Genomic DNA, 15,890 nt, shown 5'->3' on the forward strand with positions numbered 1-15,890 from the left:
AATATTTCAACAAAGCGTTTAGAGTTTCTCTCTCTCTCTCTCTCTCTCTCTCTCTCTCTCTCTCTATATATATATATATATATAACTGACTCGGCCTAAATTGCAATAAAATCAGTAGCAAAGAAATTTTCAACACTTTGTTCGTGTTCAGACCACAGGGGCTCGTCACGAATTGACCCTCTCTATTCTATATTTACATTTATTTGTAAATATAGAATAGACGATGTCAAATTTTAAAAAGACAAATATTTCGTGACGAGTCCCTGTGTTCAGACGAAATATGCTTCTCTTGGATTTTCTTTGCAGTTTCTTGAAAGTCATTTCCCTAAAAATTTCTCGCAGTTCTACAAATTAAAGACACCTTTGGTACATTGTCAGGGGTACAAATATTTCTTCTTAATAAATTTTGTCTGATTTCTCTATTAATATACACTTGATTTCTTTTTAATTTCATACTCGATTAACAAAAGTACATCCGGTGTGAGCATTGCCGGTGTGAGCTTCGTTGGCGACATTTTCGGTGCAAGAGTTCCCATGATTGACAATTTTATAACGTGGCCTTTGCAACGACTAATTTCTTACTGATTTTACCATAAAATAAACTCTCGGCCTGTAATTTTAAAATCAATGTCATTGTTTTAGTTGGTATTGGTTTTCCCTTTTCGCAGTCTCTTCCATCGCGCTAAAAGATTATGTAATGACACACCAGTGTAAAGACACGTGTGACCATCTAAAATTATTTTTATTCCCGCCCCTTTAAATATTGGTCCAATCGCAGTGATTGTTCTTTCCTTGATGCGTCAACATTGACAGATTTGTTTTGAAACCAACTATCTGAGACCTCGAATGAACTTGAGAAGCTGAGTCGTTCACACTTACTGTAAATTCACAGTAAAGCATATTTGGCCCCACCCATAAGACCCTGGGGGTGATAAGGTCATAAATTTCAAAATTCATATTCCTCTTATCCTAGAGATACTTCTGATCACACCAAAAATGGTAACAATTGGCCAAGTAGTTTTCAAGAAGTTAAAAATGTTAACAGAAGACGCACAATGACGGACGAAGACCAATCTAAATGGCAATAGGTCACCTGTGTCATTCAGGTGACCTAAAAAACTAACTGACTGATAGATGGGCGAGATTTATAGTCTCGTCTTTACATTGACAGCAGAAAATAAAAACCCATTGGTTCCATTAAAAAGTTCTTGCTGCAAGGGATAAGTATCGATATGTGAAACATGATCCCATACAAAAAACTTAACCTTGCTGTGTACGGATTATGCTTATAGTACACAGCACCATTAACACTAGGAATATCACAATATAGCCCTCCAGACAAGCATCCAAGCAAGCTATAAAGCTCAGTTGTATGAAATGTATGCACATGTACAGAATTTTGGATACTGTATTCTTTAGGGATTTTTAAGGCCAATGTATCTAACAGATCGAGATGAATGTCAGTTCTGTGTTAAAAAAAACCCATTCGGCATGCGTTAGATATACGAAATTTTAAGGAGACCTAAATTATGTGATCAAGTGTTGTATAAAATTTATTTTGCCATTAACTCCTTCACAGTCAGGACAAGATTGTTAAGGTCTTGGGTAATATTAAGAAAATTTTATGTTAGATTCTCTCACATACTCGCTACACAGACATCATGTCCACATCGAATTGAAGGGTCGTATGTTCTGGTGACCCAAAACTGTTTTAGCCAATCATACAGCACGGCTAACTTGTTTCGAAAATCAACTCTATGTTAACTTTTTGTTTGCACATTCAGCTCTTGTATGCATACCATCAAAACAACAGGATTCTTCACATTATTTTTTATAAAACTTTGCACAAGGTAACACAAATTAAAATATGACACATTTATATACCTGCCATTCCAATCAAAGTGGGCGATACTTTCTTCAGCATGGCGTAATATATGCCATATACATGCGAGTATTTAATAGTTCCAGTGTAAAAAAAAAAAGAGTTCTCTTTCAACAATGCAGTTCAAGCAAGGTTGTTTTGTGCTCCATGAGTTTTGTAAGTGTGTTTATTAAAAAATTAATGTGCATAGAAGGTTATTTCCAACTACTCCAATATGTGTGCAGCAGATTGACATAGAATGTTTGATAGGAAAACCCTTTTCTTCATAATTATCATCTGTCATAACACATTCTGATCCTTTCATCTCTGTTCACATTAAAATAAAATTAATTAGCACACACGCAGGTTTCAGTCTTAATCACAACACCCCAGGATGATATCTATAATGAGGGAAGCTAGAGTTTCATATTTTCGAACAACCAGCCAAGATTTCTGATCCTGAGCCATTTCGTTGACTGACGTGACCCGGAATGGGATGACACCCATGTTGCCAATTAAACCCTTGTGTAGCTAACTATGTGAGCATATCATAGGATTTAAAATTCTAATAGATTTGGTTTTGGGGTCCCTGAGCTGATCACACAATCTTACATGTAGTATTCAATGAAGGCTATATGGGAAAGGTGTCACAGTTTTTCAACAAATAATTGAATGCATGATGCTTTTGTTGTAGTAGTCATTATCTCAACATCCAACATCCTGCCTTACTGAGACACGTCCCTTTACGCTTGTGACTTATTGCTGATCTGTTATTCATGCTGCAATTGATGCCATTATATCATGTGTATACTAACTTCCCACTTTAAAAATGTCAAATGACCTAATTACCAAACATGCAACACTGATTGTCATAAGGGAAAAAAGGGGTCAAAGACACGAAGTAAGTCTGTGTGGTGGCACATACACCTCCGAAGAAATGCATTAAATGTTACATCGCCTCAAACAGTTCCTCCCACCCAAACGTCTGATTCGCGTCACGGCCTTGCTCACAAAGATTTGTGGCATCGGGTGAGCCGCTAAATAGCCTCCAACCATGGGAAGTGGTTGAGCAGATTTGCTAAAAATCTCTTTAAGAGAAGGCAAACTGATTCCAAACCTGGGTAGATGGAGCTCATGAGCATGGGAATGTGTATGGAGCATCAAGTTAGCATAAACTCAAATAATTGAAGATATATCTAATTATGTGAAGATATCATCATTTCATTTGATGCGCACAACAATTCAGTTAAAGATTTCTTCAAATAATTGATGAGATCTTCAATTCTGAATCATTGCCTGCATTAATTGAATCGGTCATGATAGCATTAATTATTTTGCTGAATTGATAAGCGCTTTAATTGAATTGTTGCTCTCTTCAAATGAATTCATGATATCAACAATTGAATTGAAGAGAGAAATAATTCAATTAAGCGATTTGCATCAGTTCAATTAATGCTGACAATAATTGAATTATTGCTTTCTTTAATTGAATTGTATCATATGATACATCAATTCAATTAATGTGTGCAATAATTCAATTATTGCTCTCTTCCATTGAATTAATATTGATATTGGCGATTCAACATATCCACAATTGAATTGATGATCTCTTTAATTAAATTGTGCTCTCTTCATATGAATTGATGTGCACATTAATTCCTCATACAAAATGCATTGTAAATTATCAAAAATATCTTCATTTGAATTAAAGAAATCGATATCATCAAATCATTAGATCTGAGCTCCAAATGCAATTTGCGAGCAATAATTCCATCAAATTGATGCAAGCAATAATTGAATTGATGTATGAATCACGCATCAAATCAACTATTGTGCTCATTATAATAGAATTGATGATATTTTCAAATGATTAAAGATATCTTCAATTATTTGAGTTTATGTTAATTTGGTGCTACATAGATGTGGTCGTCAAAGAGAAGGAAATCGACCCCACAGAAAACTGGTTCCCTAGGTCGGGGTCTGGGTTAACACCTCATTCACTGAAAAGGTCGCATTTTGTTTCAGAAACCAGTGACATTTAAATACTGATTAAAATGGGAGAAATGTTAATCAAATCTGTAACCTATCAAATCAAATGAAACACCTTTTAGATGCATGATACAATTATCAAAACAAATTTAATGAAAAACTTTTTTAAAAATTGAGAAAATTAACACTGACACATTTTGGACCACACACTGATTGTAAACACTGCTGAGCATAATCAAATCTTCACAATGTTAATTGTTTAAACCTTTTAAAACTATTTGCATATTTCCGTGATATTAATATACATGTATAATATCAATGTTGAATTTTTTCCATATACACTGTAGTAATTTGACATATTCAATAAACAGTATAGCCTTGATTCTATCTCCAAAACCTTTTTACCTAAAATCTTTCTTGATAAACTCTATAGAAAAGCTTTATTTTTCTCACAATTATCGGTACAAGACCATTTATAACTTGGTGACTTGATATTTAAATTGGAAATTGGAATTTCCAATCGCATTCAAATTTTCCTGATATTTAAAATAGAAACACTGAATGACAACATGCAATATGTGTTTGTAGGGTAACTCTACTTTTGTATGGTCAGCCTATAAACCTACAGCTATACACTTGTATATGAAACTTTCAATTATTTAACATTTTAAAAATAATTATATGAAAGCATTATCTTTGACATATTCTAAAAAAATCAGTTGTGGGTAAAATCTATCATCACAGCATTTAAATCATTAGAATTCATTAAAAAAGATTGCTACATCATCTAAGTGGTGGTATGTGGGAGTTTCAAAGATTTCGAAATACTTTGCAGCTCAAATTTTGACCCATCTTTAGGATTTTTGTCAAATTTCATGATTGACTAAGTATAGTATTGGACTTTTCATTTAAACCTTTGAAAGCATCATTTAATTTATTGAATTTGACAAAAGGAAACACCCAAGTATTGATTTTATTGTTTTGAATGAATAAAAAAGTATATAAATGTTTTTCACAATCCTATGATCCGCTCATCTACTATCACAACCTACCTATGTGTAGTGATAGCAGATTAGCGGATCATATGATCTAATTTTAATTAGTTTGATGTTTTTCATTGATTTGATTATTTGGTATATATTTGGTTTGACTACAATTTAGATGCAAGCACTGAAGATCATTTTAGAATGCAAAGATGTGTGAACAAATGGAGGAAAATGCCTGTATATATTCATTGAAATATGTACCATAAATATGATTTTTTCTTGTGATAAACTAATATTTGACATTTCTATTGTTTGATAATATATATAGAATATAAATAGAATATATTAGCCACCAAAAAATTTATGAAAATAAAAGATATTAGAGTTTTGAACCCATAGCCCAAAATGCTCTACTTACAAGTCACCTTCGTGTCCAGCAGTTTAGACCACTCAACCAGCTTGCTTACACTATTCATGGGCCAGGATTTAAATCATGCATGATATATACCATCCTCTATGTAAGGGATTTGGAATATTTTTTAACAAAATGGTATTATTTTGTATAAGATTTTTACACCTTTCATTGATAATGGGTCACTGCTCCATCTTTTTGAAGACTGAAAATGTGTACGTTTTCAGTTTTTCTGTAAGTATTTACAAAAAAAAAAAAAAATGGAGAGTTGACCCAAACATGTTGAAATTCTACCAACATTAAAAACCTGTAATTTTTGTTCCGAGCTATAATGTACATTCTGGCCCACATAAGTTTGGTTTCGGCCATAATTTAGGCTCCATGGACTCCTATTAGTTTTGTCATGAAAGGATATCAACAATATAGGAGATTTTATTTTAAGGGAAAGAAATCATTGCGAATTTTAAAGACAGTAAAATTAACCCAATTTACAATATTATGCTTTTATTAGATTGGATACCTTAAAACTTCTAATAAATTAAAGGGGGGATACTTTATATAACTTTCTTTCTTTTTTGAATTTCCTTCTTTATAAACTGTCTTACTGTTATGCCCTCTGGGCCCAAACTTGGAATAAACTTATCTTATAATCTTATCTTATAACAACTGATTCCATTTTTATACAATATCAATTATGATTATATGGGCACTCAATGCTTACTTATTGCAAAAGAAAATTTCCCCTTTATTTCTATATACCATGTGACACTTCCTGTCAGTGCCCCCCCCCCCCCCCTCCCCAGTTATATATATATCTCATGTATGATAACTGTGTCACTGTGTTCTTTCACTCTGACCTTTGACCCACACTAATGGCGTCTGAATAATTTTGAGAATATAATAGGAGAAACAAGTTCCATTTGCTTGTTAGATGCCAGTTTTCTTAAATTCAACCATTGTTCAGTATTTTTAAAAAAAATTTCACAATATTTTTAAAACAAACAATTTAAGACTTATATGATTACTAGTAACTTTAACAGTGTTGTGGAATTGAATTTTCCCCATTATTGCTACATGTATAACAATTTGTATATTCTTACACATACCAGCATCTAGTCATATGTTCTTCATTGAACTTTGTTGCTTTACTGTTCACAGTACTGCATGTGCAGTAAAGAAGTACTTAATTATTCAAACAAACTATTGCTAATGAAAGCACATCATAGTTCACTCAATGAGTGATGTTGGTTGAAGCTAAGAGCATACTCCTGAAAAAATAATGAACTTGAGTTGAGAAAATACATCTACGAATTTGCGACCATTGCAGAACCTATTAAGAATCTTTTTCTTCTAGTTGAGTCTCTCTCTCTTTCTCTAGCCAACGAAAATGAAGTGTTTATAGCAAGGATGTCCTCGCAATGTCTAGGAGAGAATACTCACATCATATTGTAAAGGTGAAAACTATACTAGCTAAATAGTGGACATTTATAAAAGTTTATCTAATGCTCTCTTTTGAAAATTTGTGAAAAAAATATCACATTCTGTATACACGTTATATAAGGACAAAATGTTTGTCCTCTCAATAAAGGTCAAACCTGAAATGGTTAAAAAATTGAAAATTGTCTTCACTTTACACTTAAATTAGGCCCCCTCCTCTCTCTCTCTCTCTCTCCTCTCTCTCTCTCTCTCTCTAAATATCACACAGCCATCATACTACCAATCTTGAACTTTGATATCTATCTCTGAGTGAGTTTTCTTTAGTCTATAAGTAAAGAAATACCGTATAACAAGTATTTTCTGTGGTGACCATTTTTTGGAAGAATTTTGCGGATAGGAAAAATACGTAAAAATCACAACTGCAAAATATGTACATGCATTTAGGTACATAAAGGTTTAATGCAACTGCAGAAACGGAAACACAGAATATAATTTGCTACCATTAATGGATTGAATTGCAAAAGTTTCCAACCATAGAAAAACAGTGTCACGAATATACAATTCAGAGTAAAACCTCATTTTCGGGATAATAATTTTACAAGCGTTTTATTGTGTAAAATAGTGCTCTGTATAACATGTGATATATATATATATATATATATATATATATATACAAACACCATTAGCTATTTAGGTCCCACACACAGAAAGTATGTTTTTTAACTGATGTCTGATAAATAGGCAATGGACAAAAATTTCATCAGGTGTATTTACATTACATGCGTGTAGTATCAGAAGCACGAGACCTGTCCTAACAAGACTAAATACCCCTACAAGGCTCGTCCAAGGTAAGGCATATTCAAAATACAAGATTTTGAATTGATACAAACTTCTACAATCCCTACATTGCATAGTTACAGACCAGATGAAGAGTTTAACTGTCAGCGACATTGTCTTAGGCAAAATGACCTTGGATCAAGGTCATGACACACCATCTTACCACAAGTAACCTTTGTACCAAGTTCGTATGAGTGTTTGTATCTGCATTACAAAAGTTATGGCAAAGACAAAGATTTCAAAGTTTTGTTTCAAGACAGTGTCTTTTTCCTGGGCCAAATGTCCTTGGGTCTGAGTAATGACGCACCATCTGGCCATAAGCAACCTTTGTGCCAAGTATGAGCTTTGATCTAAATAAATCATTTAGTTTTAGAGAGATTGACAATAATAGGTGTTCAGTGATTCTGATTAGTTGAAAATATTTGTTGATAACTGCATCAACTAAAAACATGTACTATAATGTTACAATATTGTATATGGTTATGACTTAATGTTAGAAAAAGATTATGATATGAGTAATTTGTATCATGGTTAAATATCTCTCACTATCTTCTAACTTTCTAACTTCATCACTAGTCAGCTTGACCTCGACTCAGGGCTATCACACATTGTCTAGTCATGAGCAACCTATCCAATTAAATCATGGCCCTAATACACAAAGCGGGATCAGGAAGAATGTAAGACAGATGGAAGGATAACAAAGTGGGATCAGGAAGAATGTAAGACAGATGGAAGGATAACAAAGTGGGATCAGGAAGAATGTAAGACAGATGGGAGGATAACAAAGTGGGATCAGGAAGAATGTAAGGCAGATGGGAGGACAACACAGTAATTTCTATATTATCAAAACTTGGTTTGCAGCAGGCCTGCAGGACCTATACTATATGTTCCCACTTTGTCTGCAAGATGTTGAAGCATATGTAATGAAAATATTCAATAAACGTTTTTTTAGCATGAGCTATATATATAGCTCCTTCCTATGGCCTGAAACCTTGGTCAGATGGGGGGGGGGGGGGGGGGGGGTATGCATTCATTTTGATTGAGGACACCATGCTCAAAACACACTTTGTCTGCTATATGTTTAGAAGTAAAAGAAGATTGATTTTTAATGATAGTGTCAATATCATTTATAAGTTTTGGCATTTAACCCCAAGGACCCTATGAGGACTGAAATTCAAAATGTTTATTTTACCTATATCCCTAAAGATATTACACAATTAGCAATTGTTTACCTGAGCAACTCAGGTGATCTTAAAGTGTAAGAATCAATGGCACCAAAGAAAGAACTATGTATGGGATGGGCCTGATTTGGTCCACTTAGATGAATTTCAAGTTTTTTAAAGCAGTATTTATTTTTAAACATTGTCATTTGATACATGTACTCTATCTAAAAAAAATACTGGTGATTCTAATATGTGACATCACAAATGTACCTGAAGTGTAATCTTTCTCAAATTTCTGAAAACGCACACAATTTTTGTACCATTCTCCTTTTTGCAAAGATAAAATGGAAAACCTGATTTGTGTTGATACCACATGTGAATCTCTCAAAAATAAATTGCTGGTAGAAAAATGAATTATAACTCCTGAATGTTTTGGAAATAAAAAACAACAGAAAGTGATGTTTTCAGTGACATCAAAAGCAGCAGACAATAGTATGTCTTATTTCTAATGTTAAAGCAGAAATGGTGTGAAACTTATTACGAAAAAAAAAATGCATTTCAAATCTTGAAGATTTGAATACATTATCATATCCTTATGAGGTAAAATAATTAAGACCCTTAATCATCATATCTAACTTTACAGAATTAAGATGCATGTATTATAAGAAGTGCTGTTCACTTGAACATTTGTATTTGGCAAAAAATACAAACATGAACTAGTTCACAGACATGATAAATCAACAAATGAATGAAAAATTAAATACATGTATGCAGTTATGTAATCCCACAACACAACAAACACTCACAAACAGTAACAAACTTCAGTTTAGTAATATTTTTCAAGGCATTGATTATTTTACCCTCCTTATAATATTGATCGAACCCAAATATCCAATAAACAAATACAAATCAAACATGGAAATACCTGAGAAGTAGGAACAGGAGAAGGCACTGCGTTTCCTGGGGAAGTAGTATGGAGCGAAGTAATGAGAGTGAAGTGAGGCAAGGCCACCGTGATGGTAGCCTCCTGTCCAGATAGGTTGCGGTACTATACAGTCCATTGTCATAATTGCAATTTGTCCAGCCAGCTAAAATACTTAATGTTGCATGGCCGTCGTCCCGCGTTTAACTCTTTCAACTACGTCAATATTAAATGGTTTTACCTGGCTACCTACACATTCTATCTACCCAAGTTCTGAGGGGCTCCAAGTGGGAGGCAAGAACTGATTGTATTTAAATGCTAAATATAAAAAAAATGGGTATAATTTTGTTGTGAAAGATAATGTCATATTTTAGAAGTTATAATTTTGCTAAAATATTCTTGAGGCCTTTTTTTTATTCAAACCAACATACAAACACACATTTATTCAATGAAAATCTCCCCCGTTTTAGTCTATTTGTGTATTGAATGAAGTCATTACTTTGGGTTTAGTGGTAAAGGGTCACATGATCAAAGTTGGAAATGTAGATTACGATACACAATGTAGGCATTTAGCCACCATTCCATGTTCTGTCTAACAGTGGGTACCTGAGGAAACAATAGTCACAATGTCCTCCGTACACAACAAAGAGATCAGTTATATGATAATGATTTAGCACTGGCACTCTGTCAAGTCTTTAAAACTCTGTCTTATTTCAAGCAGAAAAAAAATCTATTATGACTGCAAACAAACACACATTGCTTCTAATAAGGAAAAGAATGAATAGCTTTGATTATAAGCAATAGGATAACATTTATCTCTCAGGATTGTAACATTTACATATCTAGCCAACAAAACAGGAGGCTTATGGGTCCAAACAGTCACCTGAGCAACATGCAACAACTTTATCAAATCATGAATTAATTATAACAAGAGGCCTATGGGCCTTATCGGTCACCTGAGTATTAGGGCTATGAAATCTAGAAAAAAAATTCCTGTTCTGCATATCTAAGCTAAATTCTAATATTCAGTAATACTATAAAACAAGATCTGTTCTTAAAACTTAAATGCCCTCTAAAGTGTCTATATATACAGAAGAAAGGCTTTACATAATATATGTTACATTAATACACTATGTGACTAATTTGGATCCGTCCTAGAGTCAAAACCCTGGTGTTGTAAAATTCACAATTTTAGTATATCCTTTTCTGCTTTTCCTAAATATACATTTAGTTTTTACATGTATCAGCAAAATTTCAAATGATAAAGACAATCATCACTTAATTGTGGCCCCACCCTGGAACCAAAACTGGCCTACCCTTAGGATCATGAAATTTATAATTTTGGTAAATTAAGACTACCTATACTCCTTTGAAATATCTATATAGATTCAATTTAGTACCAATAGCATAAATTTACCGCTGCGGTGGTTTAGAGGTAGAGCATTCATCCCGCATGTGGAGGATCGGGGTTCGAATCCCAGCCGCAACTGACCTAAGTCATTAAAAGATGCAATGACAGTTCCATCGCCAAACGTTCGGCATCAGGCGTGAATGTCACGGGTCCTCGGAGATGACCTTAAAAACGGATGTCCCGTGTCACAGTGTCACAGTAGGTGTGGCACGCTAAAGAACCCTCACTGTTTAATGGCTGTAAGAGCTGAGCATGCATAGGCCTAAATTTGAAGCTCTTCAACAGTCTTGGTGACGTCTTCATTTGAGTAAAAAATTGTCGAGAGGGACGTACATTAAACAAGTTAAACAAGATAACAAGATACAATCAATCAATAGTATTAAAGAAGATATTACACATATACACTACATCTATATATATTATATATATATATATACCCTCAGGAATCAGAACCTCTATCCGAGGGATCATGAATGAGCTAGGTACTTTAGGGAGTAAAATCGGCCCTATCTTCAAATTTCATCAAATATATATATTAAATACATACAAGAGGCCCAAGGGCCTAGAATCGCTCTTCTGATAAATTGTACAACTCCACCATTTCTATTCTTAGCCTCTTAGTATTCTAAATCTTTAGTTAAATCCTAAGAATTCAAAAAAAGTAGTCAATGTGACCTACTTTTTGGTTTACACATTTTGAGAACCCAAGAAATATCAACAGACAAAGTTTGATGATTTTAAGCCAATTAGTATCTGAATATTGAAATATAGCTGTCAAATTCCAATCGTAGGTCATGGTGACCTACTTTTTGGTCAGCGTACTCCGAACATGCAAGACCCATCAACTGACAAAGTTTGATGACTGTAGGTCAAATAGTATCTGAAATATATAAATATAGCTGTCAAATTCCAAAAGTAGGTCAAGGTGACCTACTTTTTCGTCAACACCCTTCAAACATGCAAGACCCAACAACTGACAAAGTTTGATGACTGTAGGTCAAATAGTATCTGAATTATATAAATATAGCCGTCTAATTCCAAAAGTAGGTCAAGGTGACCTACTTTTTGGTCGAAACCCTTCGAACATGCAAGACCCATCAACTGACAAAGTTTGATGACTGTAGGTCAAGTAGTATCTGAAATATATAAATATAGCCATCAAATTCCAAAAGTAGGTCAATTTGGTCGACACACTCCGTAGACTCAAGATGCATCAACTGTCAAAGTTTGATGATTGTAGGTCAATTAGTGACTGAAATATATAAATATAACTGTCAAATGCCAAAAGTAGGTCACAGTGACCTACTTTTTGGTCGATACACTCCGAAAACTCAAGATGCATCAACTGACAAAGTTTGATGATTGTAGGTCAAATAGTGTCTGAAATATAGTAATTTAGCTGTCAAATACCAAAAGTAGGTCACGGTGACCTACTTTTTGGTCGACACAAACCGAAGACTGAAGACGCATCAACTGACAAAGTTTGATGATCCTAGGTTTTATAGTGCCCAAAATATGGGTACCTGTAAAGTGCGAAACGAAACGAAACGAAATCTTCCGAAACGAAACGAAACCTACCGAAACGAAACGAAACCCACCGAAACGAAACACCTACCGAAACGAAACGAAACAGATTGTATAACCGAACTCTTTTAATTATAATAATTAAAAATGGTATCTTAGGCCCCTGTGAAAGTTACCACATATAGAATTCGCCTCCCCTTTGATGTAGGCTTTCGGCTTGACTGTTACAAAGTTTTAAAAGTTGGAAAAGGGGGGGGGTGGAGGGGGGGTGGGTGGGGGTGGGGGGTAAGCACAAAGTACATATCTGTAGTTAATTAAATACCATGTACAATTAGTTTTGGATCCATAAATTTCAGAACCGAGGGTTACAGTCTCAGAGATCTGGGGAAACACATTATACGAGGGGTGGGATCGCCGACGTTGGATCCGCCTTTGGGCATAGATACATTGTTTGAAGAAGCTCATGTCTGAGAAAATTGAAAGCAGGAAGAGCTCTTAACCTCTTATTTTATCTCTAACTGCTGAGGTGTGAGTACTTTCAATAATGGAAAAACTCTATACATTTGGGATGTTGCTAAGACGGGGAATTGAAAACGGGACGGAAAACGGATTTTTTTTAATGCAATAATATTAGGAGGAGGTCGGTATTTTGTAAACTGAAAAGGCTTAAGAACGAGGGAATTTTAAGCAGAAATCACAAAGAGAACGGAAGGGCATATTCAGAATCCACCATTTGATATACTACATACAAATACACAATATCCACATGTATACATATATTTGTCTTTAGAGCAAAAAATACTGAAACATGTATTTATGTCCAAAAGCGGATCCAACGCCGACGACCCCATCCCTCGTTTAGTGTGTTTCCCCAGACCTCTGACCTGTGAGACTTTAACCTTCCGTTCTGAAATTTATGGATCCGAAGCTAATTGCACATGATATTTATGTACTTTGTGCTTACCCCCCCCCCCTTTCCAACTTTTAAAACTTTGTATCAGTCAAGCCGAAAGCCTACATCAAAGGGGAGGCGAATTTTATTTATATGTGTAAACTTTAACAAGGGCCTAAGATACCATTTTTAATTATTATAATTAAAAGAGTTCGATTATACAATCTGTTTCGTTTCGGTAGATTTCGTTTCGTTGGGTTTCGTTTCGTTTTGGTAGATTTTGTTTCGTTTCGCACTTTACAGGTAAACCCCAAAATATGCATCTAAAATTGAAAATGTGAAATTTGAATATCTGCAAAATTCAAAAAGTAGGTCACTGTGACCTACTTTTTTATAAATATGTTTCAAGGCCTCAAGATGCATCAACTTACAAGATTTGATGATTCTAAACCTCTCGGTATTTGAAATAACAACTTAAAATATATCTATAAATGATAAGCCATAAAATTCAGAAAGTAGGTCACGGTGACCTATTTTTCAGTTGACGCATTTCAAGGTCCCATGATCCACCAACTGACAAGTTTTGATGATCATAGGCTTCAAAGTGTCCAAGATATGCATCAAAATTAATTTTAAAATAAAAACCTGCAAAATTCAAAAAGTAGGTCACCGTGACCTACTTTTGAACTTGACACAAGGTCCTAAGATGCATCAACTGTCAAAATTTGATGATCCTAGTCCTTATAATGACTAAAATATCAAAGATTTAAGGAAATATAAATTTAGGTCAACTTTGAAGTGACCTTGAGACCACGCCCTTTGCCCCAGGGTAATGCCTTGAACAATTTTTAATCTACAACATATCCTCATCCTTATGTGTAAGTTTGGTGATAATCTGCCCAGTGGTTCTTGAGAAGAAGATTTTTTAGCAACCACTACTTTTGTTTGTATTTTCCTGATTATCTCCCCTTGTTAAAGGGTCACATCCCTCTATTTAGTATGTATGAAAGCCCTTGGGCCAATGATACCCTGTAACAAATTTGAAAAAAATTGGCCAAGGGGTTCTTGAGTTATAGCCCTTTTTCTAAAAAGTTTACGCACACCGCACAAATGGCCATAGCATTAACTCTTTGAGCCTTCGGCTCAGAAGAGCTAAAAATGTCCACAATATGCCACTGTCAACACACATTAATTTTTCCTTATATCTCATGTCATTTTCTTGTAAGCATTAGTCAAACCTAGCGTTATTTCTTACAAAAACCCCGCAAATAATATTAATGTCATGACATCAACGTTTATGAACAACCCTGTCTTGGAAAGCAAGCTTCAAAATATCAAATCTTAAACGAAATAGGAAGAAATCTAGAAAATAAAAGATAATTCTGATTATAGTTTTAACAGTGAAATTAAGAACTAAATCATGTTTTTGTAACCAATCAGTAACAATTATTGCTGAATATGTATGAATTTTGGCCCGATTTATGCATAAAGAGAATAAATGTGAGCTATTTACTTACGCATACATCAGCAACAGTCTTTCCTTTAATTTTTCATCAATTCTTTAAAAAAATATTTTTTGCACTTGATGTACTATGCACGGGTCTTCCATATTTCATTCATGCATTCATGCGAAACAGCTCTTCATAGTATGATAGACAAATGGTTACGAAACATTAACAATGGAAAACTTACAGCTAGGTGTCTTATTTGTAGATTTAAGTAAAGCTTTTGACACAGTAAATCATGAAGTATTACTTCACAAACTACTGTCTTTTGGAATATGTGAAAATTTATATAATATGCAATTTCCAAGTTGCCCAATAGTTCTTTCCCTTTGTGGAACTCTTATGCACAATGAGACGCAAAACATACTTTCGTCCACACGCAGTGGGTACAAATGCTTATCACTGCCTTCACATATTGCCTAAAGGCCAATTATCAGACATTATGCAACCATCCAAACTGCAGGGACACACAATATTAGTAAGTTTATGAATATCTAATAATAAAAAAGCTCAAACATAAATCGATAATCACCATCTTTCTTTGATTAAAGTATAGCTCGTGCAGAAGATGCAATAACACAATAGTACTCATTGAATAACACTATTTACATTTTTCTAATGTTTATTAACAAATGTAGTTTTTTAAATGTCACTTTTTAAATATTCATTAAAATGTAATGAAAGTTATTTCTAAATTTTCAATGAGTCACCAGTCCAGTTTGCTTTCTTCCTGCTGAAGTGCTGCAATTAGTCATGTATCATAATGAAATCTATGTTGGATAACAGAAATTTGCAGGAGTTTTTAGCCTGAAATCTTAAATCTTAATTCAAATAGTTCTTTTAGGGGGGGGGGGGGCAAAAAAAGAACTATTTGAATTAAGATTTTTATCAGACATTGAGCTTTTGAACTTGTCCCTAATATTTAGGACCAAAACCTGGCATCCTAAATTA

General features: G+C 34.1%; 1 protein-coding gene across 2 annotated transcripts in view; it reads right to left on the bottom strand.

Annotated features, from left to right (window-relative positions):
- LOC125649530 (uncharacterized) overlaps positions 1–15,890 on the bottom strand; it is a 57,156-nt gene that overhangs the window by 24,894 nt on the left and 16,372 nt on the right. The window contains exon 1 of one of the 2 annotated variants that reach the window (XM_048877109.2): positions 9,611–9,886. The exons of the other annotated variant lie outside the window; for it this stretch is intronic. Within the exon in view, the coding sequence (XP_048733066.2) occupies positions 9,611–9,752 (142 nt within the window). The 5' untranslated portion in view covers positions 9,753–9,886. Of the gene's footprint in view, positions 1–9,610; positions 9,887–15,890 lie in introns of those variants that run through there. 2 annotated transcript variants of the gene reach the window in all.

This window comes from Ostrea edulis, chromosome 5 (assembly GCF_947568905.1).
Source record: "Ostrea edulis chromosome 5, xbOstEdul1.1, whole genome shotgun sequence".
NCBI lineage: Eukaryota > Metazoa > Mollusca > Bivalvia > Ostreida > Ostreidae > Ostrea > Ostrea edulis.